This window comes from Carcharodon carcharias, chromosome 23, assembly GCF_017639515.1.
Source record: "Carcharodon carcharias isolate sCarCar2 chromosome 23, sCarCar2.pri, whole genome shotgun sequence".
NCBI lineage: Eukaryota > Metazoa > Chordata > Chondrichthyes > Lamniformes > Lamnidae > Carcharodon > Carcharodon carcharias.
This window is the reverse complement of record NC_054489.1, coordinates 30645184-30664190: the sequence shown is the minus strand read 5'-3', so window position 1 is coordinate 30664190 and position 19007 is coordinate 30645184. Positions and strand designations below refer to the sequence as shown.

Genomic DNA, 19007 nt, shown 5'->3' with positions numbered 1-19007 from the left:
CAGGGTGTTGGCTGACAGAGTCTTTACAGGGCTCTGAGTTCACCTGCAACATTTCAATTATCCCCACTGAGAGTGATCTAGGACAACGTCCTTCACAATGCATAGAAGAGAGGGCCAGCTGAGCCTGCAAGTTCAGCCGTGTCCCACAGACTGCTGAGTACTGGACACTAATATGAGTATTCAATAAAGAGTGAACACAAAAAAAACACATCATTGTTTCTTCCACAATAAAGGAAATGTCTCTAATTGCGTGCTAACCATGAGGCATGCCAGTACATTTAGCTCCCTGACTTAGATAGTCTCAACAAATAACGATGATGCCACACGAATAAAGTGAAACCAATGCAATGTGAAATATTTTCAAGTGAAACTTGAATTTGAAATCACACCCATGCCACCCTTGTGCTCTCAATAAGTTTTATGTTAATCGCAATGGAGTTGGACAGTATAGTTTTGACCTTGATGCAGAGCCTCCTTGTTTGACCAGGACCTGCCCATAGCTGCAGCTTTGTCAGCTGACGGGGGTTTCACCACTGAAAAGGTTCCCCTGCCACAGAATTGCATATGTTTCCTACAAATGCTGCCAGCATTTTAAATTTTAATTGTAATCACATGGAAAATGGGAAAAAGGAAGAGAGCAGTAGTGGTGCGCACTTCCAGTTCTGCCATTAGGGAAGGTGTACTCCTGATAAAATTCTGCCCATAGTGTCCTCCTCAAATCTTGCTTTCCTAACTATCTTTGTATCATCAGCAGATTTGGCTACAATAGACAGCCCCTTCATTAAGCCATTAATGTAGATTATAAACAGATGAGGCCCCAGCACTGATTCTTGTGGCACCCACTATTTACAGTTTGCCAACCTGAAAATGGCCCATTCATCCTGACTCTCCTTTCTGTAGTTAGCCAATCCTGTAATCATGTTAATATATTACCCCAGCATCATGGGTTCCTATCTGGTGCAACAACCTTTTATGTGGCACCTTATCAAAAGTGTTTTGGAAATCCAAATACACAACATCTGCTGGTTCCCCTTTACCCACCTACTTGTTACATCTTCAAAGAACTCTAACTAATTTGTCAAACATGAATTTCATTTAATAAAACCGTGTTGACTCTTCTGGATTGTATTATGATTTTCTAAATGTCCTGCTACTACTTCCTTAATAACGAATACCAATATTTTCCCAATGACAGATATTAGGCTGGTCTATAGTTTCCTCCATTCTGTCTCCTTCTCTTCTTGAATAGGATGTTTGAAGTTTTGCAATCTACTGGGAACTTTAAAGACTCTAGGGAATTTTGAAAGGTTACAACCAATGCATTCACTATCTCGCGGCTACTTCATTTAAGATCCTAGTGTGCAGGCCATTTGGTCCAGGTCAGATATCGGGGACACCATCTCCAAAAGAACAAGGATTAGGGAGGATGGATACTACATGGAGGTATTAGAGACAATTTTCAGACATATGATGTGGAGATGGATAATTGGAAGGGCTGCGCTACCTGATCAGCAATCCATTGCAGGAGGTATCTTATGACCAGCAGAATACACCAGAGACATTGTCAGCTTGGGAAATGGCTGTTGCCATATTTCTTCAATAGTCTCTGAAGGATTGCACATCTATTTGAGGCACTAACATTCACAGAAGCCTAAGTAAAACTTTCCTGGTCTTTAGACAGTGATGGCTATATGTAGAAAAGAAACCTGTGCGCTAGATTTTGATGGAATGTGTCATTTTGCAATGGACTCATTAGTTAGACTTGTTTCTGCATGTTTAGGTTTAAACATTTTTTGCCCACAAAGTTGTTGGATGTGTGAGCTGATAACAGTATAGCCCACTTGATTAGCACCCCATCAACCACCTTAAACATTCATGTCATCCACCATCAACACACAATGAGTGGCTGCAGCATGTACCATCTGCATGATGCACTACAGCAACTCATTAAAGCTTCTTCAAAAGCACTTCCCAAACTGGCAGTCTCTACCACCTAGAAGAACAAAGGCAGCAGGTGCATAAGAATGCCACCATCTGCAAGTTCCCCTCCAAGTCACACAACATCCTCACTTGGAAATACATCACCGTTCTTCTGCGGTGTCTGGGTTACAATCTTGAAACTCCCTTCCTAGCAGCATTGTGAGTGTACCTACACACACAGACTGCAGCAGTTCAAGAAGGTGGTGCACCACCACTTTCTCTAGGGCAATTAGGGTTGAACGATGCCAACATCCCTTGAATCAATAAAAAAAATTAGGGCAACAGGGCACCTGGGGCCTGGTGAACAATGGGATAAATGGTGTATTGCCATAACCAATAAAATGTAATTTTTTTGTAATGGAACAGAGGAAGGGCTGAAAAGGAGGGTGAATTAGATTGTGTGAATTCAATATTGGTCAATTCAAGCACAGAAAGAGAAATAAAGAGAAAAAAGGAAGATTGGATTAAAAGAGCAAGTAAAAGACAAGAAGGAAAAGCAAGAAAAATGTATGTAAAAATTTAAAGGGTGACTTGGTTAAAACTTTTTTAAACAATTTGTAATCTGAAGGAATGCAACACCACACCTACAATTGTTTTCTTTCTGGGCAAGAGAGGTTAGTTGGGAGTCATTAACAATTAAATCTACAAATGCAGCAACATCATGAAATTCATGGGGAGCTGCCATTTTTACAAAGCTATCAGTGAAGCAGCACAAATTGACCAGCAATTTGTGGAGGTATGCAATTTACCGGCTATCCCTTTTCGTTACAAATTGCTGACTGATTTACAAACAATAGCGATGGGTGCTATATACATGCCATTATTTTTTCAGTGAAATCTGGCCTGTTCTACCATAGCTGACCCTAAGTCATTATCAAGTAAAATAAAAACAGAAAATGCTGGAAATACTCAACAGGTCAGGCAGCACCTGTGGTGAGAGAAACATGTTTTAGGTCGATGACATTTCATCAGAACCAGCATTCAGCTTCCTGCTTAAGCAGCATTTTGCTTTTATTTAAGGGCCTCTTTTGGCTTCTTGCATGTCGTCATCCTCCACCTCTTCTAAAACAAAGGTATGCTCTTTGGGAAATCCACATCTAGAGTGCTTATCAATTCTTTGAGCAGAGCTGAGTAAAAGCACAAGTAAAAGTCCTGGTTCAACCCCAGAGTACTTTAAGCAATACCTTAGAGGCAAATAAACACTAAGCTTCACTATGAGCACACAAAATGTCTCCTCCAATCTGTATCCAACTCGGGGATACCTGCTTATAGTGGCATTAACTATTTGGGGCAGAAATGGAGGAGGATGAGTTGAACAGACAGTAACAATTTCTGCTGGATCTTAAAGGAAATTGGCAGTCTTTGGGAAGAAAAGGCTGTTGCCTTTTTTGGGGGAGCAGATTTAGTGGGAACTTGAGAATCCATCCTGCTCTTTTTATTTCCTCAAATTCACCCAAAAATAAATGGTAACTCAGAGGTAAAACGCCTTTGGTATCAGAAAACTCAGTACCAGGACATTGCACATCTGGGCACTTGGTGTAAAACTGTCATAAGGACTGCACTATTATCATCTCTTTTTTTTAATAGTGCTTTATCCCTCTATACCATTCTTAAAAAACTGTTGCACTCTGTCCTGGTAAACCCAATCTTTACATGTTAAAGTGTTTTATCCTGCATGGTTCTCATATATTTTAGCCTTCAATCTATATATTCTAGTACTTAAACATTGTACTTCTCTATCTCAGTATCCTCAGTCCTTGTATGTTGTAGTAATTTTTCCTGGTATTCCCAATCTCTGTACATTAATCATACTCTGCTCTGGTTTCCCCAGTCTTTGTGTATTGCACTAGTGTGTGCAAAAATGTGGAAGTATAAATGGAATGCTTATCCTAGAAATCCTTGCCCTGTGTCAGTAAATGCAATGAATAAGTGGAGAGCCACTGGTGTAATTTTCAGAGGAGGATGGGGATTCCCTCTACTATCGTGAGCAAAGTCTAAAAAGTTCTTTTTTTTTAAGAAATTGTTTTAAGTGTTTACCAGCTTGCATCATGCAATGACATTGCATCCATGTTGAGGGGAGAGCTGAGTAAGGGCGGGGAACATTTGACGATGGAAAAGCCTACGGCTCAAATGTTTAACGCAGATAATGGTGTTTCTAGGATACTGCAGGGGTTCAGGCTCTTAATCTAACCCAGTCAGTATGTGGGGAGCACTTGGGGCACGATGAGAATTTGAGATTGTGGATATCACATTGACTCAGATATTTAGCGGAGAATGACTGTCAGTTAGTTTTCTGCTCTCCCAGGTTACTTGCTGAAGGGTGACATCTTCAATGCACCAAAGGTGCTGGGCTCTAAATATCTACAGGTTCCACAACTGACAGATCTCCTTGCCACTGCAGTATAACCTTGGGGAACTTAAGGTACTCTTGGATACCTAGAGGGCTGCATTCCTTTCAAAAGGTAAGAATTATTTTGATGAGGCTGAATGGATCATTTTCCATCTTTAGGGTTTATTGAGTGGTAAAAATAAAATGTATCAGACATACACACAATGTAGCCTTCTGAAGTTGATGGAAGGTGTAAGTCCAAATGGTTGTCATTCCTTTTACTTTCTTTGGGAAGGCAGGACACTGCTTAAAGCAATACAAATTCCAAGGAAAGAAACAGGTTGCAAACCAGCCCCACTACTTGTGCTGGGAGGAGGTAATTGCTGCTTTCTCTTTTGGCTCGGAATTCAAAGCATCAGACACTTTCCTCTGTGGTATAGATGTTTCACATTCAAAGTCCACCTTGTCCATAGGAATACAGCTTTGGACATGATCTGAAACAAGCAGTAATTCTGCTCAGAGTCATCTGGCCATTGACTTGGATACATCATGAAACCAAATGGCATAGGTCTGTATACTCGATTACTCTCTGTGTATTGGATAGTTCAATATGCTGGATAACTCTGTACTGTACAGCTCTGTGTGCTTGGATAAATATATGCACTTGACAGTTTTGTGTACTATTGTTCTATTTCTCTACGAATCACCTGCTTCCTTGTGGGCTTTGGGTTAGTGCTTTGAGCTCAGGTCCAGGTCTGTTACTTGCTCAGGTCAGTACTTGCTTCAGTCTGTTCCGTGCTTTGATCTGTTACTTACTCAGGTCAATTAACTCTTTCTTCTGGAGTCACTAATTATTTTGACTTGCATCAAGAAGCACAGACAAAAGTGTCATGAAAGATTTAATCCTTTAATATTCTCAACAGAAACCCAATGACTGGCTAATTGTTCATTAGAGCAATGTGATAAATAATTTAATAAATAATAATTAGTATTGGCATATTAATTCTAGCTAACACTGTTATATCAGTACAGGTGTCTGCCACTGAAAATGGTTGTGAACACTTGTTGTTCCATACCCAACAATTATTGACTGGGTGTGAATGATCCATTTCCTGGGAAACTTTCTTGGATCCTGGATTCCAACCCCTCAGCAGCACAATCACTCATTCAGATCAGTACTGTGGATATCTTTGGACATCACACAATAGACTTTTTCTGAGTAGAGATCCCAATTGGAAAACTGTACAATTAACACACACTGTATTCTTGTGTGCTATTTTATGCGGACATTAACATGCTTGGAAAGAATGCTAAAAGATATTTAAAATGGATATTGTGCCAACAAGAAAGTTGTTCAAGTGTGCTGAGTGTTTGTACCTGAAATTCAGAATTTGCAATGTTACATGTCCTGGTACACCCTGATAAAAATGTACAAATGCTTATCACCCACTTGGTTTCTGCCAATAGCTGATCCTTTTCTTCCCAAGCTCACTTATTGACAAACTAAATAAGTGCTAATTGGATTTTAACAAATACATGTCTTAATTAAAAAAAAGGACTTGGGGCTGAGTTTTTCCTTCGTCAGGGTGTGAGAGTTGGGAAACGAGCCCCCAACCGCAATCGACACCCGACTGTAATTTCACACTGGCCGGCCAATTAACAGCCATCCAGCATGAAACGGGCACTGAAAGATTCAGCACTGCCGGGGGGGGGGTTGGTGGGGTGGGGGGGGATGGGGGGTGGTGGGCGGAGAGAGTGGACGACAACGTCACCACGGGTGAGGGCTGCGAGAGAGCTCCCTGAAGGCAACAGATGCCTCGGGGAGCTGCGGACCTGCAAATGATAAATTAAAGCCCAAAAAAGCTGCGAAAAATACCCATGCAGCACAATGAAGTGCCTGAAAGCGTAAAAATGCCGTCCCCAGATATTTCTTTTCATTTTGTTTCCTAGCGGAGGTTTCATCCCGCCCTTGGGTGAGGTTTCATCAAAAAGGTAAAGGCTGCCTGGCCGATTGGCTCGCCTGCCAAACGTAAGATTGGACGGGCCACCAAAAAAAAGTGTTCAATTGCGCTGTCAATGGGCTTAATTGTCAAGCCCGCCTGCCAAGCGAAACATCGCGCAAGTCCAGGACCCTCTCCCGATGTCATCTTGCCGCGATTTTACGCCCAATCGGGTCGGACGCATGCCTGCCCACAGAATGTAAAATTCTGCCCCTGCATTTATTTAGTGCCTTTCACAACCAGAGGGCTTTACAGCCAGTTCAGTACTTAATTGAAATATGACCACTCTTGTAATTTATGAAACATGGCAGACAATTTGCACAGTACAAGATCCGACAAACAACAATGTGATAATGATCAGATCATCTGTTTTAGGTGTTGTTTGGAAGATAAACCTGTGGCCAGTACACCAAGCTTACTGATTATCCAGACAGGAAATTAACAAATTATTGTGGTTTGCAATCAAAACCTTTTGGGCTATTGAGTGTTAATCAACCATTGAATCAGTTATGTTTATATAAGAAGTAATCGGGACTTAACAAAAATACAATCAATGACTTAACACATAACTAGAAGCCGGAGTTTAATGATAAATGAATGTTAAAATAACACTGAATTTGAAAACATATTCAGTTTGATAAATACAGCACTGACGATAAAAAAACAAATAATCACGAATTTGCTTAACAAAAATTATCAAGGAAGTTGCTGGTTTGTTTTAGAAACCCAACTAATACAGTAAAGTCCTTCAAGGGGGGAATCTGTTGCACCTTACATTCTGCCCTACACGTAACTCCAGTCTCACACTTAATGTTGACAATAAACTCGAGGCAATTTGATATTGTGAATAACTCTTGCCTTGTCAGTGCCACTCACACCAATTGGAAAAATAAATTAAACTAATTTAATTTTTATCTTTAGATATTTCAGTCACTTACTCACAGGGGAAACATAATTTGTTGAATTGCCTCAAAATCTCTGATTACTAAAAGATTGTTATTAAGTGGAGATACCTGTATACTTAGTGGTTTCTGACATGTCCATTTTTATCACAATGCTGTGTGCTGGTCGGGGAAAGTGCGGAACGATGTGTTTTTTGTTGAACGCCCTCTGGTGTGATATCATGAATAGGAGGGCTGCCCACTTGTGATGTCACAGGAGGACATCTTTGTTAAGTCACCTCTGCCTATTCCAAGGGTGTTTCCCCAATACCTGCAAAGTGTAATAATCAGAAGCAATACTACAACTTGGACACCCCCCGCTCCATCACCCCACCCCTTGTGCTCGACTCATGGCTTTCTATCTCTGTGTGACTCCTGTGCTTATCCTGATATTATTTCCACTGAAACATTATGTCTGGCACTTGGAGTCATCACCCCTGCCAAGTTTATACATTTGATAGCTCCGTCTACAACCTGTGCTAATAAAAGGCAAATTGGCCCATCGAGCCCTTTTCTACCACAAACTCCAAGTTAGTTTATCATGGATTCTATTAAAACCATTGAATCTCCAGCAAATGGTTCTGCAAAGTGTCTCCTTGCCATAGATCATATAAAACTCAAGGCTAGCCATCCACCCTTCATCTGACATGATTCAACTCTGACCAGCTGCCTTCCTTAACTTGATGCTACCATGATCGCAGCCATTCAGAAATCATTATGTTCTACAAGCTATTCAACCACCTCTATCTATCCTTCACCCTTAAAATATTTCTTGCACATTCCTAACAAGATATTTTTGTTAACTGCTTTTGCTGGAAATCTATTCCATATATTCTGGGGAGGGTGGTGAAGAAATTAATCTTTGCTTGAGGCTTGCTGATGTTAGATCCATAGCCATGTTCTTGTGTATTCTCTCAGTATTTAAAAAGCTGGGTCGTGTCTCTTCTCAATTTCTTTTCTCTAGTGAAAGCATAGCAATTATTGGAAACCTGTCTTCTTACCTTGGATTTTTATGTTCTAGTATTATCCTTGTTGTTCTTCTCCAAACGCCTTTCAGCATATCTATGTCCTTTTGAAGATGACCACCCAAAGAAGCCATTCCAGCCATGGTCTCTTCAAAAACAAACAGCTCTGTGTACTGGATTGTGTTCTCTATATTCCTTCATTTAGGATAACTCTGTGTTCCAGGCAGTAACATTTACTGGGTAGCAGGTAAAAGTAATGTGCAACATTGGAACATAAATATAAAACACATAGAATGGATGTGCATAAGCAATGGTGGAAAGAGAAGGTCTGCACGTCATTAACTGGTCATTGAAATTATCCATTCAATGTAAAGATACTACCAAGTGAACTAAATGGTGGGATGCATGTTGATGATATCTGATTTCAAAACATATTGGTTTAACCCCATGTGATCTACTACACTAGTGATCGATGGAGGAACTCACCAAAGATCCTTCCAAACTCTTGATCACTACCATCTAGCAGGACAAGGGCAGCAGATAGATAGGAACACCACCACCTGGAAGTTCCCCTCCAAGCCACTCACCATCCTGATTTGGAAATATATCGCCGTTCCTTCACTGTCACTGGGTCAAAATCCTGGAACTCCTTTCCTAACAGTACTGTGGGTGTACCTCCACCACAAGGACTGCAGTGGTTCAAGAAGGCAACTCACCAGCACCTTCTTAAGGGCAATGAGGGATGGGCAATAAATGCTGGCCCAGCCAGTGAGCCCACATCCCATGAATGAATTAAAAAAAGCAAATGCAACAAGAGCAACTCCAACACTCAGTTGCAAAGGGAAAGTTACAAAATTTAATATTTTTCCATTGGAGGGAAGGATTAGAACATAATGTTGGTATTTAGCATTCTGAACGGCATGGATAATATTTACACAAGCAGCTTATTTAATTCAAACTGTAGGCGCCTTAGGGGCAATAAAAAAATAAACAAGGCTCATGAAGCACTAGAAATTGGGAGAATTTTGTTTTCTCACATGGTAATGGATATTTGTACTTAGATTTCTATCAAACCAATTAATACTGTGCTGATTAGTTACTCTAACAAGTACTGGAGCACTTGCAGATGAGAACTAACACATTCTCAGATACTTCATGGAATGTTAACTGCTGTGCTGCTTGTGTCATACGTACAATACAACTGGGCATGGTTGAACAATTAACATTATAAAAACAGATTGAAAACCTAGAGATTTTGCTCAACCATTTTTGAAGGCTGGTGAAAAAAAATTAGTGCATTTTCCCCTTGGAAATTTTATCCTCTTTTCATCTTTCTCTGGACACTAAATAAACTGGGTAGAGTCCATTACGGTCGGAATTATGACCTAGAAATTACTGGTTGCAATATTAACTTAGCATGCTCATATGATGTCCCTTCCTACGGTATTACAGTGGATGTGTTTAAGTGATTAAAGTAAACCAGTTCACTTTGCACAGCGAGTTGTGTTCTGAAATATACCGCCTGAAAGGCCGGTTTTACACAATGAGTTGTGATTTGGACTGCCCGAAAGGGCAGATTCAGAAGAGAGTTTCAAACCGAAATTGGATAAATACTTGAAGAAAATAAAGATCAAGGGGGTGGGACTGATTTGGATAATCTGCCTTAGAGCCAACACAGACATGGTGGACTGAATGCCCTCCCTCAGTGTTGTATCATTCTATGATTATGTCTGATTATGTCTCAAATGTCCGATTTAAAATAACAGCCAAAGGATTGTCATGTAGATGGATTATGTGTTTGGCCGGTAAAGTTATCAATGCTAATTTTGAGGTTTATATGTGATCGGCTGGAAAGGAGACCCCAGTGGCTTTTTTCCTCTAATTTGGGCACTTTTGTTTTGAATTCTGGTTTTCCACTTTAGTTCCCTACTCGTGAGCCTTTCTCAATAAAAAAAACAGATTTATTGAATAATAAAAATAATAGAAAAGGAAAATTATTATGTGTTGAACTGCTTTGCTGACTTTGCTATTTGAAGGTCTTAACGGGCACTCCTCCCTCAACACTAATACTACACTGCCCTCTAGTGACAATGCTTTACTACAAACACAAAAATACAGAACCATTTAAGTTCTGAAAACCCTACGCTGTCACTGGATATCTGTTAACATTGGAAAGGTGGGACTGATAGTTATGACCAGTAAGATTGTCACTGCTTGCAAACAAATTTAAAAACCTGAAGGGTTAAAGAATTTGCACTTTCTGGAACATTAACAAAGATTTTGATTGGGAAAGTGGGTTTCTCTGCACTTTGCAGATATTATTAACCTTTACATTAATTTCATAATTAAAATGTTTAAAAACTGCCCTATGAAGTTTATTGCTGAGAGTGGCACATATCAGATAGGCTTATTCTGTGGCAATTTTTCATTTTTTCTTTCTCCCTAGCCTGAAAGCAATGGCATGTATTGTAATATAGATCTGCTGCATTGCCAGCAATCCTAAGGCTGAACACAAGTAACCGTGTGCAAGCATTAGTGATCCATGTCAGCAGGGTCTTTGACCTGGGTCTCTCCTGGTCGAAGACACACCACAAGGTCTACTTATCCACAAGCCTCCATGGGTCACAATCATGAATCAAAATGAGCCACTTATAACAAGTAGGAGTGGGGCAGTCTCCCATAACAGCAAGTGTAAATGTCATTTAACAACATCTAGGCATTCATGACATGAATGGGCATTTCACCCTTTTCTGAAGTTGTTTGGTGCTGACTGAATCATTGGAAGTGCAATGTGTGGAGTGCTGTATTGTTAACCTAGCAATATGGTTAAAATGCAATACAATGGAAGAAGGTTTCTAAAAAGGCAACACGGTGACTTTTTATTGGAAGAATGATAAGGATCCTTATTCATCAAACCAGGCAGTTTGCCAACTTTGGACACTCGGCATAATGATACACAGTACGTACAAAAGGACACACTCTTTCAGGACTTCCACCATCAAGGCATTTGGTATTAGAACAGATGGATCAGGAACGCTCCACATCAGAGCACTTGACATAAGGACCCTTGGCATTGAAACATGGCATTAAGACACATACTCAAGCAGAGCATATTGGGACACTGTACCTAAGTGTCGAGAATCAGGATATCCAGCAAATTAGGGCATGTGATATCAGGACACTGTGCACCATAACACTCAGCTTTGGGAACACATGGAGGATGTGCTGCATGTGCACTATGCATCAGGATAGTATGTTAGAGCACTCAGTTTGAGGGCATTTGATAATGGGACACCACATAATACAGTGAGACACTCGGTATTTATAGACATTATAGACACTGTGCTATATACTTATCTCAGGAAAACCTGAAACAAAGTACCTGATAGAGGACACATTTCCTCAGAACACTTGTTATCAAGACACTGGCAGTCAGTATCAAGGCACTTACATTAATGCATTCTAGATCAGGCCAATCAACGTAAGGGCAATTGCTTGTTCATAGGGTATTCAGCGTAAAGATCCTGCCTCAGGAAGAAAATTGTCAGCAATCAGTATTCAAAGTATTGAACTAAAGATGTTTCCTTTTTAGAATGCCTATTCGACATTAAGAAAATGCTTCAGGAAATCTGGTATCAGGGTACCACATGGCAAGACACATAGTCTCATAACACTTCATTAAGCATGTGATGACCAGAGCTGGAGTGACTCCTTTTTGATGAAGTCTAGCTGAAGTAGATATATCTGGAGTTACAAGACAGTTAATTCGATTTAGGTGGGTTCCACAGTAATGAATCCACCTGATTCAGTTCTTGTCAATTTGAGTATATAAGGGGTAACTCTATTTGGGTTCACTCTAGCTGACTAGGCTGACTGGAGGTATGTTGGCTCTAGTTGAGTTAATTCTTTAAGAGGCATTGCAGCAAGTCATCAAGACTTCTTTGACAACAACCCTCAAACTTATGGCGTACACACCTAGAAGGACAAGGACAGCAGGTGCAGAGGAACACCATTGCTTCAAAGTACCCCACACGTCATACACCTACCTGAATTTGAAGTACATTGTTGTTGCTTCATCATCACTGGAACCAATTATCGAACATCATTGTAGGATTACCTTCAGCACTCAGATTACAGAGAAGAATGGCCACTACCATCTTTTAATGGGAAATGAAATGCTAGTGATCCCCACATCCCTAGAATGAATATTTACTTGGAATGACTCTGATTAGAACATATCTACAAGGATTCACTATAGCTGGGCTGATTGAGGATGAGCTCCAGCTTAACTGGTCTCTCTTTGGTCACTTCAGTTAGAACAGCACTAACTGGTTGGGTAACTGTACCTAAGGTGGCCCTAACTGGGGTGGCTTTACCAGTTGTGTAAACTTGGTTAACTCTAACTGGAATCACCTCAAACTTGGGTGACATCAGACTGAGTAACTGTAATTGGGATAATTTTTTTGGGGGGGGATAAGTCCAGTTGAGATATTCTAGCTTGTGGGCTTTACATATGCTGAGAGAATGGTTACACAAGCAGGTTGAAATTTGGAGCACAAGTTAGCCCATCGAGCCCATTCCACCATTCAATAAGATCGTGGTTTATCTGATTACAGTTTCAACTCCATATTCCCACCTACTCCAGGTAACCTTTCACCTCCTTGCTTATCAAGAATCTATCCACTTCTGCCATAAAAATATTCAAAGACTCTGCTTCCACCACCCTTTGAGGAAGAGAATTCAACCTACTTGTGTAAGCATTCTCTCAGAAATAATGATAAGGGAAACACTTACATTTGTTTTGCTGGATTTTGATGTCAGTTGTCAAATCCACATTGAACAGCCATGATCTCATTGAAAATCCGGACAGGCTCAAGGGGTTAAACGGTTAGTTGTTGGAGGATTTATGTTTGGACTGCCTTTGCTGTGATATAGATACAGTGCTCTAATATAAAAACAGAAAATGCTGGAAATACTCAGCAGGTCAGGCAGCATCTGCGGAGAGAGAAACACTTAATGTTTTGGGTTGATGACCTTTCATCAGAGCCTCTGCCTAGTTAATTGCACCAATTGATAAATAGCCTAAACCTCCATCTCCCTATCTTTTTTGCTAATATTTGCTCATGGGATATGGTGGTTGCTGACTAGGCCAGCACTTATTGCCCATTCCTAATTGCCCTTGAGAAGTTGCTGATGAGTTGCCTTCTTGAACCGCTGCAGTACATGTGGTGTAGATACAACCACAGTGCTGTTAGGAAGGAAGTTCCAGGATTTTGATCTAGCGACAGTAAAGGAATGGCAATATATTTTCCAGTCAAGATGATGCGTGGCTTAGAGGGGAGCTTGCAGGTGGAGGTGTTCCCATGCATCTGCTGCCCTTGTCCTTCTAACTGGTAAAGGTCCCTCAGCTCCTGGAAGGTGTTGTTGAAGAAGCCATGGTGAGTTTCTGCAGTGCATCTTGTAGATGGTACACACTGCTGCCACCGTGCGTCGGTGGTGGAGGGAGTGAAAAATTATTGTGGTGGATTGGGTGCCAATCATGCGGCTGCTTTGTGCTGGATGGTGTCGAGATTCTTAAGTGTTGTGAGAGCTGCACTCATCCAGGCAAGTAGAGAGTATTCCATCAATCCTAACTTGTGCTTCGTAGATGGTGGACAGGCTTTGGGGAGTCAGGAGGTGAGTTACTCTCCACAGAATTCCCAACACCTGACCTGCTCTTGTAGCCACAGTATTTATATGGCTGGCCCAGTTCAATTTCTGGTCAAAGGTAAGCCCGCAAGATGTTGTTAGTGGGGAATTCAACAATGGTAATGCCAAGGGGAGATGGTTAGATTGTCTCTTGTTGGAGATGGTCATTGTCTGGCACTTGTGTGGCACAATTGTTAGTTGCCACTTATCAGCCCAAGCCTGAATATTGTCCAGGTCTTACTGCATTTGGACACGGACTGCTTCAGCATCTGAGGATCGCGGATTGTGCTGAACATTGTGCAATCATCAGCAAACACCCCCACTTCTAACCTTATGATGGAAGGAAGATCATTGATGAAGCAGCTGACGATGGTTGGGCCTAGGATACTAGTCTGAGGAACTCCTGCAGTGATGTCCTGGAACTAAGATGATTGACCTCCAACAACCACAACCATCTTCCTTTGTGCTAGGTATGACTCCAGCCAATGGAGGGTTTTCCTCCTGATTCCCATTGACTCCAGTTTTGCTAGGGCTCCTTAATGCCGCACTCTGTCCAATTCTGCCTTGATGTCAAGGGCAGTCACTCTCACGTCACCTCCAGAGTTCAGCTCTTTTGTCCATGTTAGTTAGAATCAAGGCTGTAATGAGGTCAGGAACCGAGTGGCCCTGGTGGAACCTAAGTTGAGTGCCAGCAAGCTGGTTATTGTTGAGGAAGTGCCATTTGATAGCACTGTCGATGACCCCTTCTATCACTTTGCTGATCACTCTCTCCACCCTTAATGGGATTCTTCAAACCTATTTCTTTTGACCAAGCTTTTGGTCACCTGCCCTAATATCTCCTCAAATTATCAAATTTTGTTTGACAACCCTCCTCTGAAGCACATTGGAGCATTTTCCTATGTTAAAGGCTTTAGGTAAATGCAATTTGTTGTATTCTGGGTATTGATTTAATTTAATTTAACTTAATGCCTTTTTGTGTTGTAGGACATGCTGTTACCAAACTCTGTCTAAGAGAGGAGAAGGATAACATTAATAAGCTGAGATAAGTGTTTCGAAAGTGAGCATCATGGCAACCAGAAGAACCTACGACTTTGAGAGCGTAAGTGAATATGGGATTAATCACTGTAATAGAAGCCACCTTCCAGTTTCAACAGGATTACAGATTGAAATAATGTTGAATGTCTCACTGATAGCAGTAATAAAATTCTCTTGAAATGAGAAAGGAGATGGGGACATGTCTTTCAAGACACCTCGGGGAAGTTTTCCATGTGCTTTGGACCCTTTTAGGAAGCACTGCCCGAGAGAATATTCTGTGCCTATCCCTGCTGCAACACTAGGGAGCAAATGTATAGTCCAGGGTACCGATTGCCTGTCAGCTGACATAGTCGTCAATAGTTATATTCCTTGTGGCTATAACAGTGACCCCCCAGTTTGATGGTGATTGTGCACTTTTGCCCAAATTTGAAGTCCAAACTTGAACGCCTTGGGCTAGTGAAGTGTCCTGGTCTCCACAGAAAAGATATAAAGGGAGAAAGTGTGAGCACTTAGGCACAATTTATGGAAGAGAATAATTACACAGGACATAGATGTGGCCAAAGGAGCAGCTGATATCAGTACAATATGTGGTAAGCACTACAAGTGTGAGCATGGTGGAACATAGGCTCAAGTGAGAAAGCAGTGTGTCACAAGCACAATGGTGAACACGGCATGGTGGAGTTGTAAGTGTGAGAATGATGTGGAACAGGAAGAAGTGAGAGCATGGTGTGGCACTAGAGACACTTATCACGTCCACTGGATTGAGAGTTAGCCCAGTGGAACAGTCCTGCCAGCCTAACTTAAAAGGGACTCATCATTTTGTGTTCTCGAGTTTCACATTCCAATGTGTCTTCACCCTACATTTATTGGTATTTAATCAACATTCCTCTCTTTGGCCTTTCACTTAATTTGACTGCATAGTCAAATAGTGAATAGTGAAACACTGAATAGTGTTAGTCTCTCTTATAATATTCTGCTGGCCAAAAGGTTTGTTATCAGAAGTCAATATGATGTTTATTACTTTAATGACATTTACAAATGGTGCAAATAAAGGGTGAGGGGACTAACAATAGACCTCTGAAAGTCCATGATCCATGGACTCCATGTAGGGGTTGGATTAGATGTGGGTGGGGGTTTAAATGGCCACAAAATCAGGAATCAGGAAGCCGGCTGCAACAAGCCTATTCCCAGGTTTGAGCTGGGACAATGTGTGTGGCAACTCACCCACTTCCAGGAAGTGGATTGCATTTTAAATATCTTAATGAGGCTGGAAGCCTGAGATTTAACCGGCTTTGCAGGATTAACTGTGACTGGTTGGATTCCCCAAACTTCAAGAAACCCGGCAGTCACCATGCAGTGAGGACAACTTCAGGGAGAACTCCTCACAGGGCAGGAGGAGCAGGAGTGCTCGTTCTTCCCACCCACCCACCCACCCACAAGCAACTATCCCAGCTGCCCCTCCCCACACAACACAACATTAGCAACCACCTTCACTCCTCTCCATAAAAACACACTCACCAAGAATCAGACATCACACACCCAACCCCAGTGTCAGGGATCAAATGCCTCCACCGCCCCCAACCCCCACCCCCAGGGAAAATTATTCAGACCGCCCTGTTCCTGACCCTCAACCCCCATCCCTTCAACTAACTGGGTTAGGGCTTGAGCAACCAGGTTAAAACTCCACCATGTGCAGAGACACTCCAACTTCTGAGGTTCCCACACATTCCTGAGCCCTCATGCTCTGAACTGGTCTAAAAAGTTGAAATTTCCCCTTTTGTATTCTAACGCTATACTCCAATATTTGCAGTATTATGCACATCAAAATGCAGTATCTGGAAGCAAGCATGGCTATAATACGATACTCAAAACACTGATTGTCTGACTCATAAATGTAGACTGTACAATTCTCCCTGCACCTAGAATCAGGCTTTATCAGCAGCCCATTGATGTTATGTTTGCATTGACATGCCCAATATGTAGAAGACAAACAGAAAAGACATCTCATATAATTTGCAGCAACAAACATCATTCACATAGAATAGAATGAATAGCAGTCAGGGTATTTGCTCTCTTTAATGTTTTGAGCATTGGAATCAGGAGGATTGTCGAAAATCATATTAAAATATCTTTAAACTAAGGTTGCGTTAGCACATTGTCTGATAATTGGGAAAGTTCGACCTGGTCTGATGGATACAATTGGCTTTCATTTCGGAAATTTCAACTGAAAATCTCAGGAGCAGTTTCAAATTGTGGAAGGTTAACAAAGTTAATCAACATGAACAGAGATTGTGAAATAATTAAGTCGGTGTTCTGACTGACAAAAGCAGGCTAATCTCAATTTTTTTCTTAATTATTGAATTGAAGCTACAAAGGTAGAAAAGGGAGGCCTGCATGATTAGAGGCTCTATCACTATTAGTTTCCTGGCTCCATTTCAAATTTCCTTGAGATGGTTTGCAATGCCCAAAATGTCAGACTGTCTGCAGTTCAATGAGGAAACAAATATATTATTTCAGGACAAATTGCTTCACATTCCAATCCTCAAATCCAAATGTCTCACCACCTATGCCTCTCTGTCCAGTTAAGAGATGTTCCTTGTTTTGCTTAAGGCCAAAAAGGACCCTTATTCTCCCAGAGCCATTAAAGGGTACTTCAGTGATGAAGAGGCAGATGACTTGGACAGAACTTTGGAAGTGGCGAGTTTTGAGGATGTTGACTTTGACTCTACAGAGGCTAGATGGAATGATGATGATAGTGATTCTGATTGTGAGTAGACTATATGTATTCTAACATTCTCAAAGTAAGTTGAACTAGTGACTGCATTGCAGATAACTGTAGTTAACAGGTAATAAAAAGATACAATTTTACAATTAATTGTAACAGAAAAAGGAGAACCTATTCAAATATTGAAGTGAAAATTTAGCATATAACATACACTGTCTAAGGGCATAAGAAATAGTGGCCTTTGAGCCTTCTCCGTCAATCATTAAGATCATGGCTGATCTCTGACCTTAAGTCCAACTTCCCACTTTATCCCCACACACCTTAAGTCCTTTAGTGCCCAAAAATTTATCAATTTCTGTATTGAATATATTTAATGGCTCAATAGTCACAGCACTCTGGGGTAGAAAATTCCAAAGGTTTACAACCCTTTGAAAAAATGTTTCCTCATCTCAGTCTAAATGACTGATGCCTTATTTTGAGACTGTGGCTCCTAGTTCTGGACTCCCCAGCCAGGGGAAATATCCTCCCAGCAACTACCCTATCAATTAAACTCTTTAAGAATTTTATATGTTTCAATTAGATTGCCTCGCATTCTTCTAAACTACAAGGAAGATAGGCTTAGTCTATTCAGTGTCTCCTCATGGGACAATCGTCTCTTCCTGGGAATGAATCTAATGAACCTTCATTGCACTCTCTAAGGCAAGTCTATCCTTCCTTAGGTAAGACCACCAAAACTGTATACAGTGCCCCATGTGTGGTTTCATTAATGCCCTGTAGTATTATATTAAGCTCTCTTTGCTCTTATACTTCAATCCCTTTGTAGCAAAGGCTAGCAAGCAACCACATTTCCAGTCTGTCACCATTTAAAACATATTCTGGGTGGGATTTGCCAGCCACCAACACCACCCCCCCCCCCCCCACACCACCCCATCCCCTGCTGCAAGACTGGAAATTACCACCCAAAGTCAACGCACCCTTGGCTGGTCAGTCAAATTTTCCGTCCTGCCCACAACAGTTCCCATCGTGGTTGAGACCAGAAAATCCTGGCCTCTGTGTTTTATTATTTTTCCCACCAAAGTGGATGACTTCATGCTTTGTATAATTTACTCTATTCCATCTGTCGTATTCTTGTCCACTCAACTTGTCTTTATCCCTTTGTAGACACTTTGCGTCCTCCTCATAGCTTACTTTCCCACCTGGTCTTGTAATGTCAGCAACTTGGATATATTACACTCAATCCCTTCATCTAAGTCTTTAATGTAGATTGTAAATAGTTGAGGCCCAAGCACTGATCGTAGGAGCACCACACTAGTTACAGCCCACCGACCTGAAAATGGCCAGTTT

General features: G+C 41.2%; 1 protein-coding gene across 2 annotated transcripts in view; it reads left to right on the top strand.

The window, feature by feature from the left end:
• Nucleotides 1-4198: 4198 nt before the first annotated feature.
• Nucleotides 4199-19007, top strand: part of LOC121294044 (anion exchange protein 2-like) — a 79637-nt gene continuing 64828 nt past the window's right edge. The window contains exons 1-3 of one of the 2 annotated variants that reach the window (XM_041217581.1): nt 4199-4442; nt 14888-15002; nt 17549-17705. In XM_041217581.1, the coding sequence (XP_041073515.1) occupies nt 14970-15002; nt 17549-17705 (190 nt within the window). In that variant the 5' untranslated portion in view covers nt 4199-4442; nt 14888-14969. The remainder of the gene's footprint in view (nt 4443-14887; nt 15003-17548; nt 17706-19007) is intronic. The other variant, XM_041217582.1, reaches the window with a different exon arrangement.